This window comes from Aythya ferina (assembly GCF_964211825.1).
Source record: "Aythya ferina genome assembly, chromosome: 15".
Taxonomy (NCBI): domain Eukaryota; kingdom Metazoa; phylum Chordata; class Aves; order Anseriformes; family Anatidae; genus Aythya; species Aythya ferina.
This window is the reverse complement of record NC_140314.1, coordinates 5,237,221-5,250,278: the sequence shown is the minus strand read 5'-3', so window position 1 is coordinate 5,250,278 and position 13,058 is coordinate 5,237,221. Positions and strand designations below refer to the sequence as shown.

Below are 13,058 nucleotides of genomic sequence, written 5' to 3'. Positions count from 1 at the left end.
GCACAGCATAGTCATTAACTAATTCATCTACCCCAAGGGAGCCCTAACGAGCTTTCACCTCTCTCCCCTCTGATTCCCAATCTGCAGGCAGCCCACAGCTTTCCTTCAAACACCTCCCCTCCACATTGTGCTGCACAAGCGCGACTTGGTGAAACTCCAGGCAGCTTCAGCGAGCCAAAATGAGCCCTGCTGCACAGGAACACAGCTCTGCCCATAGCAGCTGCAGAGGAGGGATGCACAGGCACGTGGTTAATAACAATTCGTCCTAAGGTTTCCATACGTAACCGCACAGTTATGGTGTGCCACAGGGAACGATTTCTGTTATGCAAAATCAGGCCAATGCCACGGCGGTCCCAAACTTCCCATGCTCATGTATGATCAGCATCAGTCAGGAGCCTGAGCTGCACGCCCAGCTGTCTGCATGAAGGAAGCATCACCACGTCGTGCCTCAAATCCCAGCACAGCCCACGCAGCAAGCTGAGCCTTTCATGCCCTACAGCCTTCCCAAATTGCCTTTACCCTATGACCTGTCCTCTGCTTAATGCTCATCTCACCCCAGAGCCGCCAACCCTGCGCCCACCCACCTCCCCTTGCCCATCACCGCACCCTGCCTTGGCCCTGCCCCAGCAGAGCCCTGCAGGAGCTGCGCTCCTCGGGTTATTGCAGTAACATCTCACTGGAGGTGCTTCACCCACCGATCCATTGCATCTCAACAGCACATCGCCCATGCTCATCCCATGGGTGCCAACTTACTGCAGTTCTGTCTTCTTGAGCTTCGTTCCCCACTTTATGCTCTATTTCTCTCTTTCCTGTACTTGGGTGCAAAACACAATCACAGAATATCCCAGGCTGGAAGGGACCCACTGGGATCATTGAGTCCAGCTCATGGCTCCACGCAGGGCTACCTAAAAGCGAAACCCCATGCCTGAGAGATGTGGCAGTTCGGAAATACGAGTTACCAGATATTTCAGGAGGAGGGAAACTAGCTCTGAGATCAAGATGAATGAAACTGGATGCTTTGAGGGGAAGAGGAGCAAAAGACCCACCGTGCAAAGGGAGTGGAGACTTTGGGTTAAACCCATGAGTTTATTGACGTGTGATTACAGATTTCAACTCGCTGTTCCAGAAGAAGGAACGAACGTGCAATCTGTCCCCCTGTGCCCTACTGCAGCTCCCAAGCCCTCCTCCCCGGGCGCCGCTACGACACCTCTTTGCCACTGTGCACCAGCCGAAAATCCTTGACAGCTCCGCGTTCAAAACCCTCTCTGTTCGCTCTCACGGCTCGTTCTGAAGAAGGATCGCCTAATTTCCATGCTCATTCAGCTCGGAGCCTCTCCGCCGTTATCAGCCTCGCTCCACCACGTTCCCCCAGCCTGCAGATGACTGTTTCCTTTAATTACTACCGAAAGCTCCTCCCACCGGGGAGAGCAAAACAGCTGGTGTCCACCGAGAAAAGGAAGCTCCAGAGTAATTAGCCTTAAACGGCTGACACCTCCTACCCGTTACTCCTGGTTAGAAGAGCAAAACACAGCACAAGTCCTAGGGAACCTGTTCAGCACTTGACGTGCTGCAACCTCTCTGCGTGCAGCCATGGGACCGCTGCAATGAAGCCGGCTGTTCTTGGGGCAAACGTGGCTCTGGTCACTTCCTTCCCACAGGAGTAGGCACTTTTGCTAGAAGCAAGTCTTCCAGCTGCTGTAATTCGGTGGCAAAGCACCAAATAAGCCCGCAAAGACATTGTACCTCCTCCCTGCAAACTCTGAATACAGCTTGTTTCCTGAAAATATACCTTTGAGCAGTTTCTGGAGCATTCAGTCAACAAATTCTCATGAAATGGTAGCTTGTAATCCCACCTCTCCCTCCCCCCCATCAGTTTTCTTGTTGAAAAATCATCACATAATGAGCAGTCAGAGAAGAACCTATGCATTTCAAGCGACCACCTGGGAAGAAGATCAAAGAGGAAAGGAAAGAGGAATCTAACATCCATTTTTGTTCCTTCATCTCCTAACCTAAATACAGTGGAATCAATCTCTGCTGAATACTGTACAAGAACAAAGGAGCCTTCACTGAGTGCTGGACTTGAAAAAGCCAACGTAATCCTCTCGTTCCAGCTCCCAGGGAACAGCCCCCAGCCCACGTCAGGGCGTTTTTAAGAACGGCTCCGTCCCCACCTGACAGCTCAACGCAGCCAGGAGCACGGCTTGCCAGCACGTCCCTGCAGAGAAAGGTGAGCGGGGGGCACCAACGCTTCATGCTCGGGGTGTTTTCTGTGTCCCCAGGGATGAGGACATGGCCAGTGCCATGGGAAAGAGGCAGCTCACTCAACAGAGCCTTCCAGCTGCCCTCAGGAAAGTGGTGGGTGCTTGAAGGAGGCTGGTTCCCCAAACCCTTCCTGGAGAACGCACTAAGAGGAGATTGAAGAGCACTCTTGGTTTTCCAGCTCGATGACCCTTCGTGTGGACCTTCTGCCACAACAGGCGTTGGGTTTTTAATGGGTGAGAAGTGGGAAATCTCCCTCCTTGGGAAAAACAGCAAAGGTTATAGGGCCTGCCAAGATCACTCTGCCCATTTTAGCCTCTTGAGACCATGCCTGTGGTCTCCCTCAGTTGCCAGCAAGCAATCAGGGAACAAAAAGCAAAAAGTCAATTCCCTCTCAAGCACCGCATGTTCAGCTCTGGTGCCAGAACAGAAACCTGGCATTTTAACCTTTGGTGAACATGTTCCTGCTGCCACCAACAAGAAGCTCCGAAGCCCAGCTCCGAGGGGAAGGGAAGCTGTGACAGATGTGCCGTGGGTGACATTAGCGCTGCACACACCAGCGACAGGACAGGGCCTGGCAGGAGCTCGATTTTCTACAGCCAGTCTTTAGAGGTTAATGAAATATTCATAAATAAGTTAAAATTCTCCTGACAAGCTAGATCCTGTAGTACAACAAAGAGTTGTCAGCCTCAATTAAGCGATTCCAAAAAGGCAGGGCTCTGCCATTCATTATTTACCGAGAGGTCACAGGAAGAATTGTGCTCTATGATCTTCTTGTCTCTGCGGATAAATTAGGTTTCACAGCTCCTGCTGGAGGACTCTGCTGCCCTGACAGAGCAGCTCAGAGAGACCCCAGCCTGCCACCAGCACTACCTACCTCCAGCATTTAACAGCAAAAGGCAAAAAACACTGGGAGCGAGCTCTTCTAATGGCACTCAAACAGAAAGAGATCGAAAGCGAAACAAATAATGGAGCAAGCTGATTAGACTGTCAGTGCGAGGACTGAAACAGGCTTGAAACACATTTTTTAAGCCTTTAGCTCACTCTTTGTACATACAAAGCCAGCCCTGGGCAAGAAGAAAAGCATCCAGCAATCTTTGATCTGCAGGCACGTCCACTGAACATGCCCTCAGTGCTTCCCTAAATCCAGTAGCTAGAGATCTGCACATCCTCTCTCCTGCTGAGGATAAATTGTGCCTCCAGAGCTGCATCTCTCAGCTCAGACCGCTCAGGCTGGCCCTGTTCTGATGCAGGTACAACTTCCCAGGACTGGGAAAGCAGAAGGAAACCAGTTCCCCACCTTGCCACAAGCAAGATGGAGATAAATTATTATTTTGTCCCATCAGAATCAGATCACTGCAGCTTAGAGGAGCCAGAACTGCCATCCGGGTTTGGGTCTGGCTATTTTCCCCCAGTCCAACAGCTCCTTTCCCAGGGGGAGCCCAGGGAAGGAGCAGCAGCACAGCACTGCTACACTTCAGGCAGCTACGTCTCCTCCACTGCCGTGTGAAAGTCTTTAACCTGTGTCAGCTGTTACCATCTTCCATGAGAAAACGAAAATTGTCCTGTTGAAACCAAACGGTGCTGCCAGGTTCCATAAAACTTTAATGCTAATGGATCCAACAGCAGGTTCATTTGTGCTACAGGACTTTTAAACAGACAGTTTATTTGTTTTTAATTTGAAGGGGATGTACTACTCGATCCTATGTGCCTGGCTAGATTCTTAAAGCGGAGATAAACCACAAGAATTGACTAAGTCTCTTCTAACCTAATTAAAATCACAAGTAGGTATCAAGGTGTGGAAGTCTAACGTGCTGGACCCATCCCCTCTCTGGGCTGTAGGCAGTAGGTTGGCATTCATCTGCCAAGACCCCGGTGCGTTCAGCACCCTCCCTGCTTTGCCCGCAGTCACCCGCAGCAGATGGCTCTGATGCTGCCACAGCTTTGTTCGAACGCGAATTTTCCAAGGTGGAACGTGCAGCAGATGCAGCATAACTAACCGAGGCCGTTCATCATTTCCTAATAGCGAGGACAACGAATCCTCTTTCTGCTCCTCAGAGCTCACTGTATTGCTACACCGTGGGGAACAGCAAGGACTAATTTTAATGTGCCTGTTTACAACAAGCACCGACAGCGAGCTCTCATCTAGGAAAAGGAGAGGAGAAGAGATGCTCTGAGCACTCCTGCCTCTCTGTTCCAGGTTTTGCTCACCTGGAGAGCCAAAGCTCTTCAGTGAAAGCACAGGCAGAAGAGTTGAAATGGGACAACAATGACTAGCACACTCACCCTACTCTTTCCAACAAATTGTGTTTCTAAACTAAAAGAACCACAAGAGAAAATGAAAAATGTGAACACTAACACTGGGAAGTATACACACAACAGAGAAGCAACAAATGGCTCTGCTGAATTAAAGCTACCTGGCAGACAAAAAGAGGACTCAGACATCGATCGTGAAAACATATTTAAAAGTAACAATATTTACTGAACATCTCAGGCCAAAAATATGAACGCCAACAATTACTGATAACACAAAGCTCGGCGGCTTTATCACAGATGAGCAGAAAGATGTCTGAAGGAACAAGTTAGGTGAAGACTGACGGGACAGCAGCAGAACTGAAACCTAACAGGGCAAGTCTCCCAAACAGCAACCAACAGCAAGAACCTCTCCTAGAAACCAAGTCTTCATCAGTCTGAAACGAGAGAGGAGGACAAAGAGCTGGGTGGACGATCAGCAACCATCAGTGCTGTGTGGCAGTGGAAATGGCAATGGAAGAGGTGAGCTACATCCAGCACAGGCAGGTTCACGCCTGTAGCAGATGCTCCTGTAGCAGATGCTCCTGTACAAGCTACTGCTGAAAAATCAGCTGGAGTGATGTGACCACCCTGGCTACTGATCTTCAAAGGAAACAAAGGAAAATGGGAAGAGAGTTAAAGAAAGCTGCAGGATTCGTGAGGAGCCTGAGAAGCTTGTTCTAAGAGAACGCTGGAAGAGCTTGATTTGTTTAACCTAGGCAAATGCTGGGAGAGAACAATTGTTCTCTATAAATATGTCACAGCATAAAGATGAGGGAGGAAGAACAGTCACTGGAGTTTAAGGAGAAAATTAACACACACAAAAAAAAAGAAAGGATATTAACTGCACATATATTTTCAGTTGGAATTGGAAGATTTCTAGCTATCAGAGCAGTCTTTCAGTGACAGCAATGGGACAAACAAGCTAAGCACTGTCAAGACAAGCTTGATAAATTGATGAACTAATCTACATGCTGCAATTGCCTCAGTTACCAAAGGACTGGACTTTATGACCTGAAGAGTCCTCTTCCTGTCATCTGTTACTATATCATTTCATTCTAGATCAACTTTTTTTTGCTGTTTCTTTATAACCAGATTCATGTTTTTCAGTCTGATTTAAGAACTGTGTATTTCCCCAAAATTACCTTACTAAAAAACTACTGCTGCGTTCACGCTGCTGCTCAGCTGAACGTCACATTGCTCATCTGTCTTGGGCTTGAAGTCTCATATCAGGTGCTAGCAGAGGATCAGTCAAATGCTAAGGAGGCTTGCTGTCGTCTTGCTAAATCAATTTGGAAATGACCAAATACATTTTTGATAGATGGAGGCTTCCTGCCCCAGTCGGTTATCCTCCTTCCCCTCCCAACCTGTTGGTGCCATGCCTGTTCTGTCAGAGCTTCATTTCTATTTATAACTAACGTGCCTTGGTACTCTAATCCCACATTTAATTGCCAGCCTACTGTAGATAATACGGAGAATTAACATTTCCACTAATGAGCACCACTTTTGTCATTCTTGTGTCTTGTCTGTTGTATTTCTTGCTTTATGCTTAATAACTCTCATACAAGAATTAAATTAGCTATATTGCCCAATTATCTAAGGCAGCTCTTTCTATACCAAAGTTCACTTCTTTCCTGTTACCGTTACCATCTGTAAAGTCAAATGCAACAGAATTTTGAACCTCACCAGGTATTTCTTTTAAGTATCAGAAGTTACAGTTATTTATGGCCTGGAGGTCTGATGCAACCATTAGAAAGTGAAGTATTTCAGTAGTAATGCGAATGGTTTACAAACAGTGTGGATGGATCTCATGTTTATTTATTGATGACTTCTGTGATTTTCCCACATTCTCTGCAACTTTTCCATGTTGCTTTCCAGTTAGCAGACAGGTCCCGACTACATCAGGCACAGCGTTCTCTGAGCTGATTTCTTCCTTGTATCCTCCTACTGTCTTCATTACTTCTCCCGATAAACATCAGTGTAGCTGGTCACTGACATTTAAGTTAATCCCAAACATTACGATTTCATCGGACTGAACATATGATTTGGCTCCTTAACTATTCCTGACCTGCTGCCCTTAAATAAAGGTTTCCTGTTCTTTGCAGAGGGTTAGCAAACACATTTACTTAAGGCAAGAGGAAGTCATTATTGTCATTTCAAGGTGTCTTTATTTCTTCTGTAAGGACTTTCGTTTTATGCCATTCATTTTGCGATGACTACATCCTTGGACTTCAAATCTTCTTTACCTCCCACCCTGCTAAGCAATTCTTCTGATTCTTATATCCATCCTTCTTAATCTGCGGGAGGATGAAATATAATTTGGTCCAATAAGGAGTCTAGATTTCAGAGCCCACATGGGCCAAGCTGTCTTTGGAAGATGAAAGCCAAAGATACCCAGAGCACCTCAGGGCAGTGAAAATCCAGGTGATACTTTTCTTTTCTAAATACCAGCCTCACTTCCCTCAGGGATTAATGGTGGAAAAAGAATCTTGACATAAATGCCTCTGCTACAGAACCAGACTGAAGCAAAGTGTAAGATCAGGGATCACAGCTGTTGCCTGGGTGGCAAGCTTGAGCCAAACTACTTTGTCTTGTCTATACAGGGATAAGAAAAATGCAGATGAAAATTAGAAAGAAGTATCTTCTGCTTCCCTCCATCAGGGAAAGAAAGAATAATATGAAACTATCAGGAAAGCATTTTCCATAAATAATACTTCGGTGTGAGCGAAGCTAGCCCTCAGCTCTATGCCACAAGCACTAAACTAACATACCGTTAAGTAGGAAGATCCTGGGACCACAAAACAGGCAGCCATAGGTGCAAACCCTACAAGCCATCTCCTGGCACATCCTTCAAGTAAAGATGTTTGAATGCTACCCTTGATATAGGAAACTTCCAGTGCTGATAAAATTGTCAGAAAAGTGCTCATAAATACACAAAAATTGCAGGAAAGAAGCATGCTTAGGGCACAACAACAACAAAAACATTATTTCAGCAAAGAAAGGAAACAGAACACTCACAAAAGTGGGGGAAAATGAAGTCATCTGAGCAGCCTGGTGACTCTGATATGTACCATCTCTCAGAAGACTGCGCAGGTACTGCCTCCTTCTAACAGGAAGGCATTCAACGTTGGAATAAAGAAAAATAAATAACTGAAGGGTTAGAGGGAGAGAAAAATCAAAGTTTCATTGTTATAATTACACAGCACAACGATAAGGGTAATTTTTCTTAAATCAAAAAATAAATTCTAGGTTCAAGTTCCCTGAAGGATATAAAATATTAGAGGATTTTTTATGGTTGTAATCACAAACTCATTTCTCCAGCCACTACTGTCCGTGTCTAATTAGGGTAAAGTATGTTAATGATACAGCGGCACAGCCCAGAGACGTCTTCAGTTGCAATATTAATTGCATTTAGGGAAAGAAGCATGAATTGTGCTTATACAAGCTAATTAGTATGGGTTTGCTAATTAATACTGGAAAGTCAAACTGCCTTTGTCTTGTCAACTGCAATTAGCTGAAGACATTTACATTTCTTTTTTTTTTCCTCCTTCTGGTAGTCAGCTCACTTTTAGCTGACAAGCGACCGGCGTGCTGCAGCACTGAGCGGCAGCGAGAGCTGCAAGCCCGTCCCGCGCTCCTCTAGGAAGACCTCGTGCCCTGGGCTAGCACAGGTTCAGCTCCTAACGTCCCACGGACACAATTCTCTGAAACAGGGCCCTCTCCAACCAAGGGCACAAATGCAGATGCCATCTTACTGAGGCCACAATCCCAACAGCTTTATCCCACAGATATTTCACTTTTAAGTACTGCTCCATGAAGAATGATTTACCAGGGCATCTGAGATGCTCCCCGCTGCATACAAGAAGCCCCAACAAACTCATTGATGAGATCCGACCAGCTAGTTCCCTAGCCCTAGAGCATGTTAATTCATTTCCAGTGCTCTGGGGAAGGTAAGAAAGCCATTAGCACTCTTCAGGGTGGAGGCAGAGATGTCACCTCTACAGAGGTTTATCCCCGAAGCCCAAAGACCCATCAGACTGTACGATAGCACCTGACAGGTGTTTATTTCTTTTCACTTAGAGCCATAAGCCTGTTTGTAGAATGGCTGATGAAAAGCAATATCCACATCTGTCAGCACCCAGAGCAGGAAGAGCTTTTCTGCACCCTCCCAGCTGCGGCGGCTTAGCATCAAACCAGCAAGAAGTGGATCACAGGTGAAAAATTGGGAGAGGGATGAAAAGGGAGGAGAGATGCCAGGAATCCAAATCAGGCAAACAAGTGCTGGCTGAAGTGCCAACTTTGAATGAGTCTGAAAATAAGGCCATCCAGGTGAGACACTGATCTGGACAGAGGGAAAATAAACAACAAGGAAAGAACTTTTTGTTCAATGGCAGAGAGGAGAGCAAGGCTGCCAGAATAATGGCCGGAGCCTGGAGGCAGGAGGGTAATGAAATGGCCCCAACCAAAGGGGACAGACCTCTGCCACCCCTCACACTGCAGAAGACATATTTTCCCTACCAGTGAGGTTTCACTGGGGGATGGAGGAGAACCAAAGAAAGCTCCTCCAAAGATAGCTCCTCCAAAGAAGGAGCTACCTACTGTCATTTTTTTCCTCCAAAGGGAAAAAGAGGAAAAGCAATCTCCCTCTGTTTGAAGCAATTTTCTTGTATTTACTGAACAAAATTCAAAATGCTGAATAAAGCCCACACCTCAAAATCTGCAAACCATAGTCTAGAGCACTACAGAACACAGCCTGTTCATGTGAGATTGATGTAAGCCTTACAACGAAGATCATACGACCTGCAGTTTTCCACCAAGTAACCCTTGGGAATAGGCACCGAACACTGACTGCTTCTTTATCCTCTGCTGATGGATGATGCACAACACCAATTAATGCTTTAACACTGCAAGTCCCAGTTTCTCCAGCTCTCTGCTAGCTTGTTTAATACGACAAGCTTTTGAAGGCAAACAAGTAACTCAAACCCCAGGCTTAATGAGCCAAAAAGAAAAACTTTGAAATGCTTTAAAAAATGAGCATCAGAACATTAAAAACATAACAGCAAATTTATCCTCTGATATGTCCAGAGTGCACAATACAAAGTTGATTGTATAGCATTTAAAATTGTAACAAGGCAGTATGTAACGAGATCAGATAATAAATAGGATTAATTCTGTTTTCTTTGGACATATCACACATCACCACAGAAAGTAACTGAGCATACAAAAACATTTGCCCACAATGCAAGACCACCCCAGACCCAGAGTCAATTAACGCTCTCATTAATGCAAATCTGCTGTTGAAACAACATGGGGGACCACAGACAAAGTAAAAAAAGAAACTATCGGATGTATGGCACCCTATTAATAGAACAGCAAGGGCACACCAGTTCTGACCTTCAACGCCTTAGCAGAGTTAAGCAGACGACTAAAGTCTAGCGTTAGCACTGTTGTTGAGCATTTGGTTTTCAGAGCAAAAATCTGTTTAGTACCTACTTACTAGCCCATCTTTTAATTAGTAACAAAATTAACCCAATGTAAAATATATTTAGAGAATGAGTGTCAACATCTTGGATACTGCTCACATTTTTCTTGTGACTGGAAAAGTTGCAGGAATCCTGCAACTCACCCATCAGCAAAAACATTGGTTCACAAAACAGTTTAATGCTGACACCTCAGTTTAATGCTGAATATGAAGAATCATATACAACAGTCATGAAACAACATATAAACCTCCCTACTGCCTGGTTTTGTGGCTTCTATTACTTTTGGTCCTTGAGGGAACTGCCAATAAAAAAGACAAAACCAGCAGAAAATTAACAGGCATTATAAAATACTAGTTTGTAGTAATTTTCGCATCTCATCTGCTTGTCCTTTGCACACTTGAGACTGAATCAAAGGCCCCCAAAGTAAGCAGTTAATTCAGGATGAAATTAAATGCTTCCTTCTGATTGAGAACTGGTAACAAAAAAAAAAAAAAAAAAAAGGCAAACTGCCAAAAAAGAGGATGGCAGATCACTAGATCTCATCCAATGCTTGCTCCAGATAACCGCAGATACAAACAGTGCCAAGACTAGCAACAGTGATACAAACTTTTAAAATGTTTATTTGCTGTTCAGAGCTAAGTATTTGGAACTGATCCACTGTTCAAAGGCACTGAACTTTGCATATGTTACTGTAAAACGTTTAAAAGGAAATGAACACTTACCATCTCTGCTCTTTGTTTGTGATTCCCCACTTCTTCCAGAACTTGAGACAGCTGAGCCTTCAAGACAAAAAAAAAAAAAAGTCAATAAATAGAAAATTAAGTCTGGGACATATTTCAGAATTTTAATATGACTACATTGCTTTCCACCCACCCCCAAACCATAAAAGCCACAATATGATTTTCTCTGCACTGAAAAGGAATTTTAAGTGCTGGGTCTTGTTATGCCCTATGAGCATCCCATTACGAGACAATCCTGTCCCAAAGAGCCTGCGGTCTACACACACAAGAACGAACAGGTTTACTGTAAAGAGGAGAGCCACTGGGGCAGAAATCCCAAATTTCAGTCTGATGGTCCAGTCAGAGAACTGTGCTTCCTCTCTGTTTCTTTTGAAGTCATGGAGAATGGTCTAAAACCCATCTAATTCTTTCTCCTATGCTTAACTTTAGAGAAAGAAGATGCTTGCCCAAAACTCCTGAAAGGAGAGGGAGCTTGAAGGGCACTTAAAAAAAAAATGTCTTGTTGAAATTTCAGGGCATGTGGCTGATTTTACCAGTCTCTACAACTGTGGTAGAATACCAAGAAAAGCCTCTCTGCAACACAACCCTACTGAATGCCTGTGAGAAAGACTTAATGCAAAGTGGTCATTTTTTGTTTGTTTGTTTGAAGAGAAAGTTTGAAATTCAAAGAAACTCAAACCAGAGTGGAAATACCTTACTTTACCCTTTCAGAATTCCTGGAGAACTGGGAACCTGACTCAGAAGAAGAGCCTTCACCAAGTTTTCTTTATGAGAAAGAATTAAAAAAAAAAAAAACCACGAGTATTTTGGAGATGGTTAAGAGCAGGCACATTTACTACTTGAGTGCAATTTCTTCCCTTCTTCTATTTCACATCACTTTGCTAGCCTGCAATCAGCCTTTCTCTAGTTAGCAGAAAGCCCAGAAAATAGACACAACTAATGACAGAGAAACTAATTTAAACAATGTAAACAAACACAATAAGAAAAAAAAAAAAAAAAAAAGCTTCCTGCAAACTAATTCACATAATTTCAAGCAGATATTCATTAAAACCCTTCAGAGCCCCTCTAACAATCTCTCTCCACACATGAAATGGGTCTTTTGAGTACTACTTCCAAACCAGAAGCAAACAGCAAGCAGTTTATTACAATGAAAAGGAAAACATTAAGCTTTGGAGGCCAACGGCACTGAAATGCAAGCAAACAAAAAATTACAGTCTTCGGGTTCAGCACAGCGTAAGTTTAATTTTGCAAACAAACAACAAAACAGTTCAAAACCTCCCTGTCCCCAGAGCTCAGTGCAAACAGAAAAAGTTACGGATTCTTGCTGTGTAGGGCCTGGGATGATGTGACAATATTTAAGGAACAGACACTCAAATAAGATGAAAAAGGTTTTAATACAAGTCTGGGACCTGGCACAAGGAAATGAGACACACTCATTAAACACCGCAGGAGATGCCAGTCCCAACCAAACGCCGAGTGCATGTACAAGCAAGTAAGAAGAAAAACTCAAATTATCACCAAGTTTGATGCTGAAACATCAGGTAACTAGAAATTTGCAGGCAGCTGGGACAGACTTTTTTCCTGCTAATATTTAATCAGGTAGAATTACACCAGCGTTAGAATTAGAAAACATCCCCTCAGAGATGTTATTTACAGGAGATGCTGGCGTAGCCTTTGCAGAACACCCCAAGACTGACAGAATATTTTCGATCTTTAAAAAAATCTTGACTTCTCTGTACTTTTATTAGCCTTATCTGTATGAAGATGTATATGACCTTTGAATAGGAACTGTTCTGAAGAAGATGCAAAGAGCTGTGAAGAATTACTTACTTGCCTACCACTCCTAAATTTGAGGGTTAATTCTCTATTCAATCTCCTGTTAGAGAGCACAGAGTTCTACAGAATCGAGGTGTAATTTAGGCTGGAAGAGGCCAGGTTGATCCCCTGCTTGGAGCAGGGTCAGCTCTACCAGGATGCTCAGGGCTCTCGATCAGCTCAGTTCTGCATTTCTCCAAGGAAGCAAATTCCAAAGTATCTCTGAGCAACCTGTTCAGAGCTTGGATCACCTTCACAGAGGAAATATTTTTCTTTAAAATATCAAGACAATAGCACCCTAGGAACCCATTTAACTAGATAGCGTAAGAATGTCTGAAAGTACAAGGTGTTGATAAAACCCGGGGAAAAAAAAGGACAGAAAAAGGCCTCGTATATTTTACTTCAGGAAGAGGCTGCAAAATCTTTTGGACAGGAAAGAAATAATACAAAGGGATGAGAGAAATGAGAA

General features: G+C 44.2%; 1 protein-coding gene across 3 annotated transcripts in view; it reads right to left on the bottom strand.

Annotated features, from left to right (window-relative positions):
* The window catches only part of MAD1L1 (mitotic arrest deficient 1 like 1), a 348,528-nt gene that overhangs the window by 167,273 nt on the left and 168,197 nt on the right, over positions 1–13,058 (bottom strand). For all 3 annotated transcript variants that reach the window (XM_084536417.1, XM_084536418.1, XM_084536419.1), the window contains exon 13: positions 10,757–10,813. In XM_084536417.1, coding sequence (XP_084392543.1) covers positions 10,757–10,813 — 57 coding nt within the window. The remainder of the gene's footprint in view (positions 1–10,756; positions 10,814–13,058) is intronic.